Genomic DNA, 21,764 nt, shown 5'->3' with positions numbered 1-21,764 from the left:
CCATATATGGAGCAAACCTACTGTGACTTCTGTTTACTAAAAAATTCAGTGTTTCATGCCAGATGGATGCCATGTGGAATGCAGGACGCTCTCCTGATGTCTGTGCTCATGCTACATGCAAGTATCTTCCATTTTGGCCTGTAGAAAGCAACTTCCTTGTGCCCAGAGCATCTCTGAGCCATGGTGGCTGAGAAATGGCAGTTAGGAAAGAGATTTACATTTAAGCTGAAGATGGCATGTGTTCTGGCCTTGGTCGGGAATTACAGGCCAAAGATGTTGAACATGGAGCAAAAAACTCATCAACAACATGGCAAGAACAGACTCTACTAGTGTTATTTGGGAAGATAATTGCTACTGATTGAAACTACCTTTCTAGTTTAAGTTATACTCACAAAAATAATTGGATTTTTTTACTCCAGACAAATGGATAAAAAATAAATTTAAGGGGGATAATTGTCCCTTAAGTTTTTTTTTTTTAATCTTGGGATAAATTTAGTTTTACAAAAAGGTTGCAAAGATAGTGCAAAGAATTCCTGTATACCTTTCACCTGTTCTCCTTCATTGCAAATAGGTGGATATTTTTAGTCATTTGTGTGGGGGGATTGGGGGGTAAAATCTATGTAACGTAGATTCTGCCGTTTTAAGTATGCAGCTCACAGTGTTGTGCAGCTATGACCACTGTGTGGTTCCAGAATTTTTTATCACCCCAAAAGAAACTCTTCAGCAAAGGTGTTTTTTTGTTTGTTTTTGGGTTTTTTTTTTTTGCATTGTGCGGGCCTCTCACTGTTGTGGCCTCTCCCATTGCGGAGCACAGGCTCCAGACTCGCAGGCTCAGAGGCCATGGCTCACGGGCCTAGCCGCTCCGCGGCATGTGGGGTCTTCCCGGACCGGGGCACAAACCCATGTCCCCTGCATCGGTAGGCGGACTCTCAACCACTGCGCCACCAGGGGAGCCCCCTGCAAAGGTGTTTTTTAACTGCTGTGAAAACAACACTACATTAATAGAAATACAAATCAAAAATTCTCCTATGCTTTCAGCACCCTAACAAATTGAACTGTTCCAAAGAATTTAAAAGTTAAAACTGGAAGTTTTCTTTCATCCCCAAATCCGGCTATCTAGAGGTAACCATTATTAATGGTACCAGTGAATCTTTGTTGTTCTCGGTCTTTTGCAGTACCTGTGTAAACCTCTCATATACATCTTTTTTCTACAAAACTTGAATAATATTAGGTATTCTATTTGGTAAAATATTCTGTTTTGGAGTTTTTTTTGTTTTTTGGGTTTTTTTGTACTGGCATATCTAGATCTATTCTGATCTTTGTAACATCATATGAAGGTCCCATAACAATTTTAACCAGTTCCCCTTGAAGGACATGTAAGTTGTTTCAAGTCTCACACTACTATGAACAATGTTGCAATAAGCATCTTTCTGCATTTGTCATTTAGTGCAGTCCTGAGTATATTTACTTTATAGGATAAATTCCTGGAAGTAGAATAGCTATGTGAAAGGGCAGGTGAAATTTTGATTTTCATAGATGGTGTCAAGTTGACTTCCAAGGAGTTTGTGCCAGTTCACACTGTAGTAGCAGCGTGTGGGAGTACCCCCTTTTCCCACATCTGAGCTCTTTGGCATTCTGATACATAAAAATGGTATCTCAAGTGGTGTTTTGTCATTCTTGTGAGTAAGATTGAGCATCAGTAAGGCACTCCCTATTCTTGCAAACTCTTCTCCAGCAAATGCAGTTGAGATCAGAATACTTGACTCTTTAAGAATGTCACTTTTCTTCATAACTTCTTTATCATAGCTATCATCTCTTAAGCCACCCATGTAAACAAAACAGAGAAGCAGTAGAAATTTTACCATGAATCACAGAATAGTTTCTGCTATTGAAAATTTTCTGATCCTTTAAAAAAAAAAAAAAATGTCCTGAGGCTACACTTTAGTTAACTAGAGCAAAATTCTTGTTTTAGGTAGCTGTTGCAATGGCAGCAAACCAGTCCCCCTGGCCATGGGAGGGCGGGGTCTGCCCTAAATGGCTTCTGAGGTCATGGCTCCTCTGTTCAATCCCAGAGCAGAAAGGGGACTATGTCAGCAAATGAAAAACGTGCTTTGTTTTCCTTTGTTTTGTAAAAGGTGCACTCAGCTAAACACGAAAGTGGCCAAACTCACCACAGAGCTCAAAGAGGAGCAGGAAATGAACAAGTGTTTGCGAGCCAACCAAGTCCTCCTGCAGAACAAGCTGAAGGAAGAGGAGAGGGTGTTAAAGGAGACCTGCGACCAGAAGGACCTGCAGATCACTGAGATCCAGGAGCAGCTGCGGGACGTCATGTTCTACCTGGAGACGCAGCAGAAGATCAACCACCTGCCCGCTGAGACCCGGCAGGAAATCCAGGAGGGACAGATCAACATTGCCATGGCCTCGGCCTCAAGCCCCCCGTCTTCGGGGGGCAGCGGGAAGCTGTCCTCCAGGAAGGGCCGCAGCAAGAGGGGCAAGTGACCTTCAGAAAAACACATGTCCTTGAGACTGTTCTCCCTGGCACAGCAAGGGTGTGCTGGGGCCTTCAGCTAAATGTAGGGTGGACCCTGAATAAGTATAAGTGAAGATCAAGCCGCAGTTGTTCGGATCTTTCATTTGCTACCGTGTGGTGTAACGAACGTTAGAGGGCTGACAGCTAGTAGAGCTGAGGGAAACGGGCAGTGTTTTCAAAGGTGGCTGCTTTTTTCAACCGTAATAGTTCACTGACCTCAGACGTTCTAATGACCATTTTGCCTTCCTACTTGATAGATGCCCCAACTCTGCTGTGCATATTTCTGTTGTATTTATTGAGTTGGTGTATTAGACGTTCAGTTCTGGAATCACTTTAAGAGGTAGAATTTTTTTGTGTCCCCTCAAAGGTAACTATCCTTAAAGCACCAAACCTGCCTGAGGTCATCACAGCTGCTTGAGAGAGAGGTTCTCCATGGCCACTGAGGATTTATGAAAATTCCCTAGCATTAGCATTGGCATCCCCCCCTGCCTCCAGGGAATTGAATAATTGGTCAAATGTTACATGAAAAGAGGCTGGGTCTGTAAACCTGGCACTGGCTTGTCACCAGCAGCCATCTCCTCTTGCTCCAGGCCTAGCCAGGAAAAACAAACAGCCCCGAGCAGACTGAGTGGACCCAGTGTAGGAAAAATGGTGATGTCCCCACTTTGTTTATTTTTGATGCCTCCACAGCTCATTATGTACCTCAGAGAAGGAGGCTAAATGTTTGCTCTGAGACTCAAATCTCAGAATGGATTTCCTAGCATCCAGCAAGAATAAGCAGGCAGATTTATCATCCATGTGAAAAGGCAGAGTGAGGCCTCTGACTGGCTGACTGTATTTTGCTGGGATCAGTATTTTCTGAGTGTTTACAAAAGATTGGGCTGCGTGTTCAGGTTGCGGCTAAAGGGAGCTTGGGCAGATTTTCAGTTATGCCTTCAAGGCATATCCAAAAGGCTGCGGCTAAATCCAAAAATTAGAATTTTAACAGAGGCCCCTTTAAAACAGTCATGTAATGCTTGTGTGGGCCAACAGAGGGGCTGTGTACTTTTTCTAGAAACAGAAATGTCCAAAAAAAAATCGTAATGTGTGGAAATTAAGCAAAATTAAAGTAAGACCCGTGTTGGAATTTCGCTTCCAAAAGAGGTAGCTGGGTAGGTTAACAAGACATAGTGTTAAATGATGGGTTTTCTTTCCTGTGTTTATAATTAGCCAAGGTTTTCAAATTATCACACTTCAGAATTGGTTCTTAGCCTACGATTAGGCCTCATCCTCTTTGACCTAAACATTTTGCACGTTATTTGTTCGCACACCAACTGTCTCGCTAATCACCATCCACTTCTGTGGGACGTGCCGCAGCATTTCCCAAAGAACCTTCCCGGTAACTTTGCAACATGAATGTACTCAGACATTCTCAATTTTTTCTTAGGGCAAACCAACTCCATAAGTCCCCCTTGCACTTATATATACAGATATCCTAAAGCAAGAGTGGGAATGGGAAGCTAACTTAATTCTCTTTCCTATAGAGATTCTATTTTATTTAAAATCTATTTTTACACTAGTTAGAATCCTGCTTTTTTTGGCCAAGTACTCGTCTTGCATGTCTGACCTTGCAGAAGCTGGGGTGGATCGCAGCATACTAATTAAGAGAATTAGAAGTAGTTGACAAAGCTTGCTTGCTCATTTCTCTGCGATCACCTCCACCAAGCAGCCTACCACCAGCTGGGAGAACAGAGATTTTCAGTATAGATGGGATAAATGCTCTGAAAGGCTGTGCCCAGAGGAATGAGCAAATAGGCAAATGTTTCCAAACTACTTGAAGGTTTAAAAAAAATGTTCCAGAAAAACTTGTCAAGCTATGTAAAGAAAATGTTTTATTAAACCGGTCAACGAGTCATGTTTGAATTTGACAGAATTACATAAGGTAGAAGCTGTTAGTGTTTCCTAGATGGAAGTGAACCACTTAACGTATCCATACTACCTTGAACAATGAAATCGCATTAAAATAACCAAACTTTGAAATGATTCTGCCCCGTGTGAAATCTGTCTCTCTGGTTGACATTTGCTTGGAGCTTGTACCTGAATAATCTAAGAAAAAGTAGCTGAACCAGGTACAGAATAGGGAAAATCCTCTGAATTTGGAAGCTTGGGTTAGGAGAAGACCCAGGCACACAATTCTTTTGCAAACTAAAAGCAGTCAATTTCTACGCCTAAGACTTTTTTCCAGGCCCTACACCGAGCTGAGGTTGTTTTATTTTTGGAAACTGTCATAAATGTGACTTGTTAAGGATCCACCATGTAAGAAAAAGCACTGAAGCAACTCCCCGCTCCTGCTTGCGCAGTGAAGTTGTCCTCATCAGAAGGGCTGAGAAAGTGATTTAAACAGTCAGCCAGTAGAATATGGAGAACTTGGCAAATCACAAATGAACAACCTTCTGTCATCACTTGGAAACCCCTCTCCTAGTGCAGTCGGGATACACAAGCTACAAATACTATCCATAAGATTTGGCTGCTCTGCACGATGCCACGTTGCTTGGGCTGGTGGCAGATTTTAGTTTGTTGTGATAAAGTCCATGGGCTTATCTAAAAATGGAAAGTCACTTTTAAAACATTTGAGGAAAGCTATTTTGTTTTCTCCAAGATAAAGCTGATTTATGCCGTGGTCATTCTACTGTGTTACTTGTTGGCAGTAGAAGGGAAATTTCTCAGGAATTTCTTAAGACTCAGCTCCTGCTCTTCAGTGGTGCTGGGGGACATCTCAACTACCCAGAGACCTGGCCAACACCTGAAGCAAGTTTAGGAAGGCACCAAGTGTTCTCTGGCAGGCCTCTGCTGCTGGCCAGTCTTCATTCTTGCTCGTGAAAATTCCTGAAACGGGAGTCCTAGAATTCTGTGCAGTGGCTACACCAACAGATGTGGCTTTTAAAGTTAAAATTTTTAAATGACAGAGTGAAGTCGTAATAGGGAGAAAAGGCTTTCCCTTTAGGAACCCTGAGTTTTACCCCAGAGCCAAAGCCGAGTGTCTCCTCTGTGATGTGAAGTTGATTTCCTCCCCGCAAATGCAGTACTGCAGTCAGCCTGCGGCATGCAAAAAACATTCTTCGCATTTGTGCATTAGGAGACTTCAGGGAAGTTATATAAGACTTATCTTTTACTTTTTTTGTGGGGGACGGGGAGTGTGGCCTCTTTATCCTGATCAATGTCATGATCAACTCCTTTACATCCTCTTTGTATTTTTTAAAGGTAGTGGTAACCCTTGATGGTAACCCTTGATGGTAACCCTTCTTCTTGATGGGTTTACCACTTGATGGTAACCCTTCTTCTTGCATCCCTGAAACTCACGTGCCCTCCCCGGAATGCTGTCATTTACGATAGCAGTTTCTATCAGACATGAATTTTGAAAGCTGTACTTCCAGAGGCCAAAACTATTTTAGCATCATTTTAGCTAGTATGCTCTTCATGAACATTGAGTGTTCTCTCACTGTGATTCTGAAAGCTTACAAGAGCCCGAAAGGGGCTCTGCAGTTGGTTTTTTAATCTGGATTTTGAATTCTTACTGCATTAAAGAAGCCCAGGAAGAGATGAACAATCCGTTGTCTTATACAGGATGACTGTGGTCTTTGGGGCCTAACATTGAACTGCTTCGGGTCAGAAACTTCTCACTGGAATCAGCTGCAAAATGTAGTTCTGGTACTTGGCACGGAGCTGCACTGGTGCAGATAACATTTGTTACTCCAAGGCTAATTACCAAGCACACGACGTGAACTAAAGAAGCTTTGCTTCTTTTCAGACCCTGTTCTAAATCCCCTGACCCAAAACTCCTTTCAGATGCAGCCTCTCGAAGTAAATGCAGAGAAGTTTGTCCAGTAGGGAGTGGGAGGAGGGGTCCATCCAAGAGTGCAATCACCTGCAAGGTCTTGGACCATGAAGGTGTACGACACCCAGAATGAATCTACCCTAGTACAACACTACTGACGGTGCGATTCTTTCCAAAAGATCAAAGTGAGCCTATGGCACACTAAGCATAAATGGTTGAATAGGAAAAACAGTTCTGACTTGGCCTCTCTGGAGATGTCTTTTGCCATCTTCTGCCTGGAAGAAGCAGCAAGTCCCAGACCAAACTTCCTTGTTCAGTTGTTTCCTCACTTAAAAAGAAAGAGCGGGCTTCCCTGGTGGCGCAGTGGTTGAGAGTCCGCCTGCCGATGCAGGGGACACGGGTTCGTGCCCCGGTCCGGGAAGATCCGACGCGCCGCGGAGCGGCTGGGCCCGTGAGCCATAGCCGCTGAGCCTGCGCGTCCAGAGCCTGTGCTCTGCAACGGGAGAGGCCACAGCAGTGAGAGGCCCACGTACCGCAAAAAAAAAAAAAAAAAAAAGCAACTGAGATCCCTCCAGCTATATCGATTTTTAATTCTAAATTCTCAGTCCCTTGGTTATGGCCTGATGGGCCAAAAATTCAGACTTTCGCTAGAGGGCTGGGAGAAGGCGAGTGCCATTAAAAGAAGGAGGCGTTTCCACCACTTGAGATACGTGCTTGTATCACTTTACATCATTACCATCGTGCTTCACACCAAAAGGCTGCGGCGCTAACTGAAAAAGAGAGAACGCAAACTAATTTCTGGGCAGAAGAACAAATCACGGAGAAAGACCTATAACTGAAGAAGAAATGGAAAATTTCAGAAGGAATCAGGAGAGTTGCTCGCTTGGAAACACTCCAGTGGAGAGTGAATTGGGACTTATTACACACAGCCAGCGGGTCCTCCAGCAGCATTTTCCAGGAACTATCTTTTGTGAAGGACCTAGCCCTCAACGTAGCTGTGCCCACTCACACATTCTGATGAGTTTATGCTCACTCGGAAACTATGAGCCCAAAACCGTTTGCCAAAGGGACCGCAACAGAAGAGCCACGTCACAACTTCCCCCCTCCCTGCTCCACCTGTCCTTGGGGAAACAAATGAAAAGCCTCCTTTCAAAACGCACACCTCAGGAAAACAGCCTTCGTTTCATTTGTTTCCAGGCTGCGCAAAATCAACACTGACTGGCTTTGATCCCAAACAGGGCCAACTGCGGACGCCGAGATTCTGCAGCCTCCGGCGCCCTCCCCCCAGCACATTCAACTTCAATTACGTGGGAACAGGCCCAGGCTGGGGGCTGCCGCCAGATTCTCCTGGCCCGGTTGAGGAGGCCCCGTGCTGTGGCCCAGAATCTTTCCTAAAAGTCTATACAGGACCTCTTGGTTGCTGCCAATGCTGCACTTTCTCTTTGGCGAGATTCCTGGCTCTGCTTGGCCACAGTCAGGCTAAAGCTCTCTCCTGTTCCTTTTTTTTCCTGTATGCCGGGATCTCCTCTCCCTGGGGCCCCACTGCCCCTCACAGTTGTAAATAAGGATGTTCTGCTGCTTTTCAGAACCAGAATAATCCCAGAAAGATAAGCCCCACTAAGCAGCGTCTCTCTTCTCCGTTAGCCTGCAGGAAAGGGCTGCCTTTTTGGTGAACTCTTAAAAACACTTTTCTTTCACCTTCTGAGAGAACATTCTTGTGGGAAGGGAGGTAACTGATGCCAGAGAACCCTGATTGGATTATTGTTTGCTTGTGTGAGCCCAAGCAGACTAGAAAAAACCTAAAAGAACATCCCCTTGAGAGACCTCTTTTCCAGCCCTGGTTGCCTCAAGTACACAGTCCAGAGGGGCAGACCCCAGATCTCTGTTTTCTTTGGTAGGACCCAGAGCTGATAGAGTCACCTTGCTCTTGCCAAGAATTAGAAGCGGAAGCAAGTCCTGTTTTTGTTGAGGCGTTTGATTCCAAGGCAAGCTGGCATTTGTTGAATTCCCAACCACGTACCAAACTACAGTTGCTGCGTTGAGTGTGCTTTCCTTGTACTCAACACCAGTCTGTAAGGTAGGTAGAGTTATCCCATTTTACAAATCAGGAAACCAAGGCTCAGTGGGGGATATTTCAGCATTGACTTGAGGTCACATAGCTGAAACATGTGAAAAGAGTAGCGCCCCATCTCAGCATTGTCTGACCCCAAAATCTGGTCTCCTCACCACTCCGCTCCCCTAACATTGGAACTTGGGAACAACGGACACAGCCCCCAGTTCCTGTTTTGTGATCGCTTTGGGAAAAGAGCAGAGTACTGAGTTGAGATTACTTTTGTGTGAGGACAGCAGTTCTGCACGCCCACCCCCTGCAAGCCTTCCCCTCTCCTCATGGAACTTTCTGACTTCTCCCTGGCTCTCTCCCACTTTAGCGGGGCCTGAGCCAGAGCTAATAAAGAAGGACGAAGAAAACAATGCCACTGCTTCCCCTGCTACACCTGAGGGCTGGCTCTGGGAAATTGCCTGTCACGGCCCTTCACCCTGGGGGACTCGGGGTCCAGGCCACACCAAGTAAGTAAGCTGACATCTCAGTTCTTTTATATGCAGCTTCATGGGAGCCGAGGTGCTTCCCCAGCTGGAAAAGGTGCTTCTGGAACAAAACTATCTAGACCCTAAAGAGTCCTTTCTTTGAGCGTGTAGACTCAGTAACTGCCCCCAAAGGCACAGTCAAACAGGCATAAACAGGCTAACTGGAAACTTTAGATTCTGGAGGGATCAGCTTAATTTGTGGCTTCAATTTATTACAGAATAAATAGGGGAAAGAGAAAGCCTAGAACAAGATTTTTATAAACTACTGAGGGATATTATAAAGCAGTGTTAATTTGGCAGGTATAGACTGGTATATGTGTCTGTGCACAAATATTTCCAAGAGTTTTTTCTGTTTTGTTTTAATTGAAGTATAGTTGATTTACAATGTTGTGTTAATTTCTGGTGTACAGCAAAGTGATTCAGTTATACACATATATACATTTTTAAAATATTCTTTTCCATTATGTTTTTTAAATAAATTTATTTATTTTATTTATTTATTTTTGGCTGTGTTGGGTCTTCATTGCTGCGTGAGGGCTTTCTCTTGTTGTGGCGAGCGGGGGCTACTCTTCATCGTGATGCGCAGGCTTCTTATTGTGGTGGCTTCTCGTTGCAGAGCACGGGCTCTAGGCACGTGGGTTTCGGTAGTTGCAGCACATGGGCTCAGTAGTTGTGGCTCGCAGGCTCTAGAGCACAGGCTCAGTAGTTGTGGTGCGTGGGCTTAGTTGCTCCACAGCATGTGGGATCTTCCTGGACCAGGGATTGAACCCATGTCCCCTGCATTGGCAGGCAGATTCTTAACCACTGTGTCACCAAGCGAGTCCCTCCATTATGGTTTATCTCAGGATATTGAATATAGTTCCATGTGCTATACAATAGGACCTTGTTTATCCATTCTATATTCTTATATTCTATAAGAGCTTTTTCTTTATTTCTTCTTTTATCACAAGTCAAACTTAGTTTATTTATTTATTTTTTAATTTATTTTGGCTGTACCGGGTCTTAGTTGTGGCACGTGGGATCTTTGTTGCGGGTTGCAGGATCTTTAGTTGTGGCACATGGGCTCCTTAGTTGTGGCATGTGAACTCTTAGTTGCAGCATGTATGTGGGATCTAGTTCCCTGACCGGGGATCAAACCCGGGCCCCCTGCATTGGGAGTGCAGAGTCTTACCCACTGGACCACCAGGGAAGTCCCCAAACTTAATTTATGATAGAGATTCAATACCAATTTTTGTTATGTAACTCACATCTCCACTTATTTCTACTTATCCTATTTACAATTATATATTCTAACTGCTGTACAACAATAGTAGGAGCTTTCTCTTCTAAAACACATGAGTAGGGGACTTCCCTGGTGGCACAGTGGTTAAGAATCCGCCTGCCAATGCAGGGGACACGGGTTCAAGCCCTGGTCTAGGAAGATCCCACATGCCACGGAGCAACTAAGCCCGTGCACCACAACTACTGAGACTGCGCTCTAGAGCCCGAGAGCCACAACTACTGAGCCTGCGTGCCGCAACTACTGAAGCTTGTGTGCCTAGAGCCCGTGCTCCGCAACAAGAGAAGCCACCGCAATAAGAAGCCTGCGCACTGCAACGAAAAGTAGTCTTGTTCACCGCAACTAGAGAGAGCCCACGCGCAGCAATGAAGACCCAATGCAGCCAAAAATAAATAAAATAAAAAAAATTATTAAAATACATGAGTATATTGTTTGTATGTTTATTTTTTATTGAGATGTAATTAACATATAACAGAATGCAGCCTTTAGGCATTCAGTTGGATGAGTTTTGACAATTGTATACATCTGTGTAACTGCCACCCAAATCAACATGTAGAACATTTCCATCTACCCCCAAATAGGATGTTTTACTTTTAAAGCAGAAAAATAGAAAGAGGAAAATTAAAAGTACCCTTATCTCAACACAGGAAGTCATTGTTTCTTCCAAGATTTTCTATACATATTCTTTTTTTATGGTTTATTTGTTCTTTCAGTAATTAGAGGGCCTACTAAGTGCCCAATACTGTCTAGGTTCTGAGGATATGACGGTGAATACAACAGTCCCAGGCATTGCCACCCTAAAAACAAACAAAGTTGGGCAAAGTTTCAGATAACAGTAAGTGCTAGGATGGGAGTTCCCTGGTGGTCTAGTGGTTTGGACTCCACGCTTTCACTGCGAAGGGCCCGGGTTCAATCCCTGGTTGGGGAACTAAGATCCCACAAGCTGTGCAGAGTGGCCAAAACAAAACAAAACAGTAAGTGCTAGGATAAAAAATGAAAGCGTATAAGGAGATAGGAGGGAAGGGCCGTTTTAGGTTGGATCACTGGAGAATGCCTCATGATTTACTGTGTGCCAAAAATGCTTGATTCAGACCTCTGGCCTCCAGAGCCATGCGAGAATCAACTTCTGTTGTTTCAAGCCCCTCAGTCTGTGATACTTCATGAAACTAACCCCCTGCTCTGTGCTTCTGTTTCCTCCAGCAGCTACACCTTCCCCCGGCCAGCCCCTATGTGTGCAGTCAACCGACTTTAACTGCCGCCTCCTCAGGAAGGCCCTCCCTGGTCTCCTGGGCTGGCCTGGCAGCCCCAGGCCTTAATTTCTCCCTCACATCAGCAATCAGGCCTCCTCCTCAGTCACACCAGCCCCCCGAAGTAGGGGATTCTCAGGGCTCAATCCTGGCCTTCCTATTCTTTCTCCTCTCTCTCTAGGTGAGCTCACCAACTCCTGTCATGTGGAAGACTACCTTGATGCAGTCAAATCCCCAGCCTAGACCCTGCTCTGAGCTCAGAACTCACAGATCCACCTGCTTGCTTTATATCTCTGTTGCGATGTTGCATTCGTTATCTCAAACTTCACGTGTTTGAAAGGAATTCATTCTCCTCCACAAATCTCCCCCCGACTCCCACATCTGGTCTTTGACTCAGAATAAGAACCATCCCCGGGAATTCCCTGGCGGTCCAGTGGTTAGGACTCCACACTCTCTGCCAAGGGCCTGGGTTTGATCCCTGATCCGGAACAAAGATCCCGCAAGCCATGAGGCGTGGCCCAAACAAGCAAACAAAAAACCATCTTCATCCATCCAGGCGTCGCCATTGATTCCTCCCTTCTCTTTCCCCCTCACTAACCGTCCAGATGGACCTGGCCCTCAGATGTCTCTTCTTTTTTTTTGGCTGTGCCGCACAGCCTATGGGATCCCAGTTCCCCGACCAGGGATCGAACTCGGGCCCTCGGCAATGAAAGCACGGAGTCCTAACCACTGGACCACCAGGGAAGTCCCTATGGAACCTCTTCTGTCTTCTCCACCCCTGTGGCCACCACCTGATCCAAGCCACCATCCTCTCTCACTGGGATAATTGCAGTGGCTTCCTTTCTGGTCTTTCCGCTGTTATTTTGCTCCCTTCCAAATCATTCTCTACACAGCATCACTTCTCTGCTTATGACAGTTTGAAAACCAATCCATGGTTTTCCTGGGTCTTAGAGTAAAATCCGAAGTCTTACCCGAGCCTGAAAGGCCTTGTGTGATCTGGCCCTGACCTGCCTTTCCCATCTCACCTTCTACCACATTCCCTCTCCTTTCTGTCGTCCCAGCTACTGTGAGACGTACATGGTGTATTGCTTTGCTGGGGCCACAGCAACAAAGTGCCACAAAATGAATGGCTTAGACAACAGAAATGTATTGGCTCACAGTCTGGAAGCAAAAGTCTGAGATCAAGGTGTCTACAGGGTCGGTTCCTTCTGCAGGCTGTGAGGGAAGGCTCGGTTCCAGGATTCCCTCCTATCTTGGTGTTGCTGCCAGTCTTGGGCGTTCATGGCTGATAGAAGCATCATCCTGCTCTTGCCCTACCCCCATCTTCTGGGTGCTTCTCTGTTTGCAAATTTCCTTTTTTAAGGACACTAGTCATGGGACTTTCCTGGTGGCGCAGTGGTTAAGAATCCCCCCACCAATGCAGGGGACATGGGATCGATCCCTGGTCCAGGAAGATCCCACATGTCGTGGAGCAACTAAGTACGTGCGCCACAACTACTGAAGCCTGCGCACCTAGAGCCCGTGCTCCTCAATAAGAGAAACGACTGCAAGGAGAAGCCTGCACACCGCAATGAAGAGTAGCCCCCACTCACTGCAAGTAGAGAAAGCCCGCGTGCAGCAACAAAGACCCAATGCAGCCGAGGAAAAAAAAAGACACTAGTCATAAATCGGTTTAGGATCCACCCTAATGAGCTGATTTTAACTTGACCACCTCAGGCTTCCCTGGTGGCACAGTGGTTAAGAATCCGCCTGCCAATGCAGGGGACATGGGTTCGAACCCTGGTTCAGGAAGATCCCACATGCTGCAGAGCAACTAAGCCCGTGCGCCACAACTACTGAGCCTGTGCTCCAGAGCCCACGAGCCACAACTCCTGAAGCCCGCGCGCCTAGAGCACGTGCTCCGCAACAAGAGAAGCCACCGCAATGAGAAGCCCGTGCACTGCAATGAAGAGTAGCCCCCGCTCGCCGCAACTAGAGAAGGCCTGTGCGCAGCAACAAAGACCCAATGCAGCCAATAAATAAAATAATTAATTAATTATTTATTTTAAAAAACCTTAAAAAAAAATAATAACTTGATCACCTCTATAGAAACCTTATGTCAAACCAGGCTACATTTTGAGGTACTGGGGGTTAGAATTTCAACATACGAGTTTGAAAGGGACACACTTCAACCCATAGCGCGTGGTTTTGACTTGCCCAGCATTTTCCCACCTCTGCATGTGCTGTTCTCACTGTGCAGAAGGCCCTCCCCACACCTTCGAAGGACTGGGGCCATCCCTTCCTGTCCCCTTCCTCGGAGAGGCCATCCCCGACCCTTGCCTCCTGCTGGGTAATGAGTGCTCCCGAGCTACCCTGGGCCCAGCCATTTGCTTTATTCTTTGTCTCAACTCTGTTTCCTTCATAACATGTAAGACAACCTGCCATAGTTTTATTTCTCTGTCTGTATATACATTTTTCCTGTCTCTTTCCAGTGACTGGAAACTCCCTGAAGCCAGGCTTCATGCTCTCTCCTCACTATGTCCCTAGTTTTCTGGAGAAAATGACTGAATAAAAGTAAACTTTACCTCATCACACCACAGAGCTAGAATCAGAACCCAGATCTCTCACCTCCAAATTTCCATGGCTTCCCACATTCCCTGCCTAAGAAAGTCCCTTTCCAATTGAGCATTACTATGAAGTGAGCCTCCAAAGAAGCTGTTTTGCATAATCATTACAAATAAGTTATTAAGCATCTATGCTACCTGGGTTCAAATCCCAGCTTCTCCCCTTACCAGCTGTGTGGTAAGGAATTGGTTCAATTCCTTACCCTCTCTGTGCTTCACTTCCATCTCTGTAAAAGGCAGGTAATAATACACACCTGTTAGGGCCAGTATGAAGATTGAGTTAAAGTCTGTAAAGTCCCTAGCGTGAGTTCAGTAAATGTCAGAAGAAACAGGAGATCTCGAGTCAATATTAACATTCAGGAAATAATATTATCTCCTTGAATATTCAGCTAGTGCTCTCTAAGTGCAAGGTGCTCTGGGGAACACAGACGAGCAGCACGGGGTCCCTGCCTTCAAGGAGCTCACTGTGGATAAGCAGAGATCTGGCAAATAGGCCACCGAGCCTGAAGAGGCGGTGTGGTGCAGAGCTTATGTGCATGGGCCTGGAGTTAGCCTGTCTGGGTTCAAGTCCTAGCTCAGCTACTGTCTAGCTGTGTGATCTAGGGGAAGTTACTTGACATCTCTGAACAGTGATTTCATCCCCTGCAAAATGGATAATAGTGTCTGCCCCTTACATGACTTTTGGGAGGATTAAAGGAAGTAGGTCTTAGCTCAGTGGGCACTTTTTTTTTTCTTTTTTGGCTGCGTTGGGTATTCGTTGCTGCGCGCGAGCTTTCTCCAGTTGCGGTGAGCGGGGGCTACTCTTCGTTTCAGTGCACGGGCTTCTCATTGCGGTGGCTTCTCTTGTTGCAGAGCACGGGCCCTAAAGCATGTGGGCTTCACTAGTTGCAGTGCGTGGGCTCAGTAGTTGTGGCTCATGGGCTGTAGAGTACAGGCTCAGTAGTTGTGGCGCACAGGCTTAGTTGCTCCTCGGCATGTGGGATCTTCCTGGACCAGGGATCGAACCCGTGTTCCCTGCATTGGCAGGCAGATTCTTTTTTTTTTTTTTTTTTTTGGCAGGCAGATTCTTAACCACTGCACCACCAGGGAAGTTCTCAGTGGGCACTTTCTGTGGTCTCTGTGTTAGAGCTTTCCCTACCCCTATTCTCCTGAAGCCTGTGTTAGGGGCCCCTATCCTGCTCCCTGGTGGCCAGGCTAGACAGCATGCATTTTGCAGGTGGGGACCATTTTCCTTCATCTGCACAAGGCCTGGCCCAGAGAAGCCCCTCAACACAGGACTGTTGGGAGCAATAAATGAAGGAGTGAATGAACAAAGGCCAGGCAGAGTAAACCCAAGCAGACTTCGCACAGCTGAAGGCAGGCACTGGGCATGTTCACCCATATGATGCTGGCATCTAGCTCCTCCCCAGGAAGGTACAGTGCTTTAAGAATCCGGGACGGGCAATGAGAAGAAGGCACAAAAATGCCGTGGGATTCAGAAGAGGGCAGGATGACTGTGACTGGGCATGCCAGGAAAGTCTCTAGGGACAAGGCTGCAGTTGAGATGGACCTTGGAAGGACAGAACCGGCTGGCCCGCCATGTGCCCTCTGTCTTTGGAGCCCTAAGGCAAGTGTGCAAAGTATTGCCTCGAGCAAATTCTGCCTGAGTTAGAGGATAGTGAGGATGCCTCCAGCTGCAAGTAACAGAATCCCAACTCAAAATGACTCATACAATAAGGGGATTGATTATTTCACAAAACAAGAATGGAGTTAGGTCAAGTTCTGGATTGGTTAAATGAGCAGCTCAACAACCTCACCAAAGACCTGGTACAGAAGCCCTCCCAGAGACTTTCCCCCACATTCCATGAGGGTGATCATGACTCACCTCCCAAGACTGGGGATGGGACTCACCAGCCCAGAAACTCAGAGAGGGTGAATATCTGGACAGCTGTGCTGCTCTCTCAGCAAAGAGGTGAATCATGATTGGTCATAGTTGATCATGTCAATCCTATTCCCCTGTGCAAGAGATCGGTCAGAGATGGTCAGGTGACTTTATTTTGTCCAATGAGATGGAGAAGGAAGTCTGCTGGGGATTTCTGGAAAAGGTTTTACCCCCTGAAATGAAAAACACGAAAATGAGAAAGCTGTTTTTGCTCCTGGCCCCTTCCTTCCTTCTTTCCTTCCTTCCTTCTCAGAATGCCTCTAGGCATTGTGAGGATATGATGCTTGGTGTCACAGCAGCTACTTTGTGATCCAGAGGGACAATGCTGCTGACAATGCTAAGGATGGCAGAGAAGAAAGAGAAAAAGAACTTGGGCCCCTGGCATGCAGGGAGAGCCACGCTTGGAATTACTTATCTCCAGACAACTAATATATGCAATAAATAAACCTTTATCATTTAAGTCCCATCAGTAGGGTGTTCTATTACTTATACCCTAAAGCATTTCTATGTTTTTTTCTTTCTTTTTCTTTTTTTTTTTTGATGTGGACCATTTTTAAAGTCTTTATTGAATTTGTTATAATATTGCTTCTGTTTTATGTTTTGGTTTATTTGGCCACGAGACATGTGGGATCTTAGCTCTCTGACCAGGGATTGAACCCGCACCCCCTGCATTGGAAGGCAAAGTCCCAACCACTGGACCGCCAGGGAAGTCCTAAAGCATTTCTCATTGATAGGGTCTCCAACTCTCTATCTAACCTTACTGCTCTCTACATACCACACATTCCTTCTTTGCTGGTAACAAATACATTTGGGGCTGCTGGTGACCATCTTTTCTCCTATGTGGGAAGAGACCACCCGAGAATAAAATCAACGCAGAAAAATGCAGAGGAGAGAGATAGAAAGGGGCCAATCCCTCATGTCATTGTCTGAGCTTCTGGATCCAGCTATGCCTGAAGTCAGACCTACTCCTGGACTTTGCAGTTACATAAGCCAATACATTCCATTCCCTCATTTATTTATTCTCTTAATCCAGGTTCTCTTGATTTTCTGTTACTGAAAGAGTCTTGATTAATATACTGTGCCCCAGAGTGCCACTTCAGGGCCTTCCCTCACATCACAGATCATCATAAAGTATTTGTATAGGAGATGAACTCACTACTTTCCCTCCTCATTCCTGCTTCCCAGACTTTTGAATGCTACCTCTGTCAGTGTCGTCAGTATCACTCCCTCAAGAGAAGGGCAGGAGAGGTGAAAGGAGGAGACGCCTGGCACTTCAGGGCAGTGGGAAGGCACCGTTGCTGGGTTTCCATAGCGTGCAGAGCGTTACACCATGAATCCTTACAAAGGTAAAAGCTGTATTAGTCAAGATTCATTCAGGTACAGGTGTCAGAAATCCAACCCCAACCGATAGAAGCAGAAAAGAGAATTGCTTAGCTCTTACCAAGGCCAACTTCAGGGGTGGAGCTGGCCTTCAGGACTGTTGTCCCACATCTACCATCTCACTCACTGCCCAGAGCTCTCTGACTGCTGGAGAGCTTCCTCCAGGTGGAGGGGGATGGGAGCCGCAGGGCTCTAGAGAGCCCCAGGCGCTGCTCACACGAGCTGGGGGGCTCCTTCTCTCTCCAGCCTCTGTGGAATATCCCAGGACTTCATTCTCTTTAGCCCGGTCTGGGCTACACACCCTTATCTGGGATGATCACTCTGGCTCTGACTCGCCAGGCCTATGCCATGTCCCAGAGCACTGTGGCCTATAGGGCCGCGTAACCACCTTGTGTGGGGAAGGGGAATCCCCAGCGGAAGGATGGACGGGAGCTGTTATGCAAACAAGGGGGTCAGGAATGTCCACCGGGCAAGGTGACACAGCTGACATCCACCGTAAAGCCATCCCTCTACAAACTGGAACTTAAGAAATCTTAATGCATTTCACTAACAGTTGTTGGATTCAGCAAATATTTTTTTGCACTCTATTAAATGCCACGAGCTATGTGTTGGGAGCCTGGGGCAATAAAGATGATCAAACAAAAAAGCCCCTATTCTAAAGACTTCAAGTGATCAGATCAAGTGATCAAACAAGTGATCAGATAATGTAAACCAGCTACTGTGATTCAGTGTCATAAAATGCTAGGCTCTGGGAACAGGAGAAAGGGTGTGCATCATTCTACCTGATTTGGGGGTTAAGGGAAGCTATGAAAGAGAAGTGCAATTTGAGCTAAGCCTTGAGGAAGTGCCTCGTGGATCCTGAGAGTGGCAGGGGATGCCCAGCTGCCTAGAGCAGCGGTGTCACCTGTTTGAGTGACATGTAGGGTGATGGGCCCTCAAAGATGTCCACGGCCTAACCCTCTGAACCTGTGTGAATTACCTTATTTGCTAGGTACTGTTATCAACTCCATTTTATAGATGAGGAAACTGAGACAGAAAGAAAAGTGAGGACTTCCCTGGTGGTCCAGTGGTTAAGACTCCATGCTTCCAATGCAGGAGGCACGGGTTTGATCCCTGGTCGGGGAACTAAGATCCCACATGCCGCATGGTGTGACCAAAAAAAAAAAGAAAAGAAAAAGAAAAGTGAGATAACTTGCCCATGATCGCCCAGCTAGCAAAGAGTAGAACTGGCGTTCAACCCAGGCAACCTAGACTTGGGAGTGAAGTGATGCTGGCCAGCAGGAAGGGTAATGCCTGTGCTCTTGGACATGCAGGTCTGAAGGTTCTGCAGGACTTCTAGGTGGACATGAATAGCAGGCAACTGATGGGATGGGTCCAGAGCTCAGAGCAGGAAAGACTGGGGGATTCATCATTGTACATGTGTGGCCAAGGCTATAGGTGTAAGAAAGAATGCCTGGAAGAAAGTGTAGATGTAAGACGACATGAAGGCTTAAGACAGAGCCTGGAGAACAATGGCAGTTGGGCAGGAGTGAAAGAAACAGAAAAAGAGCATCCTGAGAGGTCAGAGGAGGGCCAGTTGGGAAGATGTCCAGAAACCACTCTTATCAGGGGAACAGGAAATGGTGGTTAGTGGTTTAGCATGTAGACAAGAGGCCAAGCAGGATAGGGACAGAAGGAAGGCCACTGCACTGGGTGTTGGGTCACTGATGGCCACTGCTGGAGCACTTTGAGTGGACTGGTGGGGCTGGAAGCCTGGTTATCCAGGACTGAGGAGGGCACAAAAAGTTGGGAAATGGAGCAGCCTGTGTAGACTAGAAGTTTGGCAGCAAAAGGAAGGAGAGCGATCTGTAGAAGCTCAGGGGAGATGCTATTGTTCTGTTGTATTTGTAGGTTGGAGGAGACTTGGACATGTTTACAGGGAGCAGTAAAAGATGTTGTTTTCACTTTCTCGTTCTTCTAAGCACAGTTTTCCTTTGGGAAACTGTCTTTCCCCCAGTCCTTGATCTATAGCCTGCCTCTACTCTGGAAGTAGTCATGTGACTCAGGCCTGGCCAATTGGGACATTGACTCCCCAGCCACAGTGATAGGTTCATGAAACAACATGGGACAGTTCTGCCAAAAGAGCATTGGCCCCAGGACTTACTAAAAAATATTTATTGACTTATTTGGCTGCGCCGCGTCTCAGTTGCAGCACACAGGATCTTCGTTGCCTCGTGCAGGATCTTTTAGTTGTGGCATGCGGGCTCTTAGTTGCAGCATGTGGGCTCTAGTTCCATGACCAGGGATCAAACCCGGGTCCCCTGCATTGGGAGCGCCCACTGGACCAACAGGGAAGTCCCGGCCCCAGGACTTTTTTTTTTTAATTTAATTTTATTTATTTTTTTATACAGCAGGCTCTTGTTAGTTATCTATTTTATACATATTCGTTTATATATGTCAATCCCAATCTCCTAATTCATCCCACCACCACCACCACCCCCGCCGCTTTCCCCCATTGGTGTCCATACATTTGTTCTCTACATGTGTGTCTCTATTTCTGCCCTGCAAACGGGTTCATCTGTACCATTTTTCTAGGTTCCACATATATGCGTTAATATACAATATTTGTTTTTCTCTTTCTGACTTACTTCACTCTGTATGACAGTCTCTAGATCCATCCACGTCTCTACAAATGACCCAATTTCGTTCCTTTTTATGGCTGAGTAATATTCCATTGTATATATGTACCACATCTTCTTTATCCATTCGTCTGTCAATGGGCATTTAGGTTGCTTCCATGACCTAGCTATTGTAAATAGTGCTGCAATGAACAATGGGGTGCATGTGTATTTTTGAATTGTGGTTTTCTCTGGGTATATGCCCAGTAGTGGGATTGCCGGGTCATATGGTAATTCTATTTTAGTTTTTTAAGGAACCTCCATGCTGTTCTCCATAGTGGCTGTATAAATTTACATTCCCACCAACAGTGCAAGAGGGTTCCCTTTTCTCCACACCCTCTCCAGCATTTGTTGTTTGTAGATTTTCTGATGGTGCCCATGCTAACTGGTGTGAGGTGATACCTCACTGTAGTTTTGATTTGCATTTCTCTAATAATTGGCGATGTTGAGCAGCTTTTCATGTGCCTCTTGGCCATCTGTATGTCTTCTTTGGAGAAATGTCTATTTAGGTCTTCTGCCCATTTTTGGATTGGGTTGTTTGTTTTTTTAATATTGAGCTGCATGAGCTGTTTATATATTTTCGAGATTTGTCTGAGGGTTGTCTTTTCGTCTAGTTTGTAGTTTCCTTTGCTTTGCAAAAGCTTTTAAGTTTCATTAGGCCCCATTTGTCTATTTTTGGTTTTATTTCCATTACTCTAGGAGGTGGATCAAAAAAGATCTTGCTGTGATTTATGTCAAAGGGTATTCTTCCTATGTTTTCCCCTAAGAGTTTTATAGTGTCTGGTCTTACATTTAAGGTCTCGAATCCATTTTGAGTTTATTTTTGTGTATGGTGTTAGGGAGTGTTCTAATTTCATTCTTTTACCTGTAGCTGTCCAGTTTTCCCAGCACCACTTCTTGAAGAGGCTGTCTTTTCTCCATTGTATATTCTTGCCTCCTTTATCAAAGATAAGGTGACCATAGGTGTGTGGGTTTATCTCTGGGCTTTCTATCCTGTTCCATTGATCTATATTTCTGTTTTTGTGCCAGTACCATATTGTCTTGATTACTGTAGCTTTGTAGTATAATCTGAAGTCAGGGAGTCTGATTCCACCAGCTCCATTTTTTTCCCTCAAGACTGCTTTGGCTATTTGTGGTCTTTTGTGTCTCCATATAAATTTTAAGATTTTTTTGTTCTAGTTCTGTAAAAAATGCCACTGGTAATTTGATAGGGATTGCATTGAATCTGTAGATTGCTTTGGGTAGTATAGTCATTTTCACAAGATTGATTCTTCCAGTCCAAGAACATGGTATATCTCTCCATCTGTTTGTGTCATCTTTGATTTCTTTCATCAGTGTCTTATAGTTTTCTGAGTACAGGTCTTTTACCTCCTTAGGTAGGTTTATTCCTAGGTATTTTATTCTTTTTGTTGCAATGGTGCATGGGATTGTTTCCTTAATTTCTCTTTCTGATGTTTCATTGTTAGTATATAGGAATGCAAGAGATTTCTGTGCATTAATTTTGTATCCTGCAACTTTACCAAATTCATTGATCAGCTCTAGTAGTTTTCTGGTGGCATCTTTAGGATTCTCTATGTATAGTATCATGTCACCTGCAAACAATGACAGTTTTACTTCTTCTTTTCCAATCTGTATTCCTTTTATTTCTTTTTCTTCTCTGATTGCCATTGCTAGGACTTCCAAAACTATGTTGAATAATAGTGGCGAGAGTGGACATCCTTGTCTTGCTCCTGATCTTAGAGGAAAT

At 45.5% G+C, this 21,764-nt stretch overlaps 1 protein-coding gene across 2 annotated transcripts in view; it reads left to right on the top strand.

The window, feature by feature from the left end:
- The window catches only part of BRAP (BRCA1 associated protein), a 37,488-nt gene extending 32,956 nt beyond the window's left edge, over positions 1-4,532 (top strand). For both annotated transcript variants that reach the window (XM_082668161.1, XM_082668162.1), the window contains one exon: positions 2,136-4,532. In XM_082668161.1, coding sequence (XP_082524287.1) covers positions 2,136-2,499 — 364 coding nt within the window. In that variant the 3' untranslated portion in view covers positions 2,500-4,532. The remainder of the gene's footprint in view (positions 1-2,135) is intronic.
- Positions 4,533-21,764: the final 17,232 nt, after the last annotated feature.

Source organism: Grampus griseus, assembly GCF_964374135.1.
Source record: "Grampus griseus genome assembly, chromosome: 12".
In the NCBI taxonomy this organism is placed as follows: domain Eukaryota; kingdom Metazoa; phylum Chordata; class Mammalia; order Artiodactyla; family Delphinidae; genus Grampus; species Grampus griseus.
This window is presented reverse-complemented; position numbering and strand designations above follow the sequence as displayed.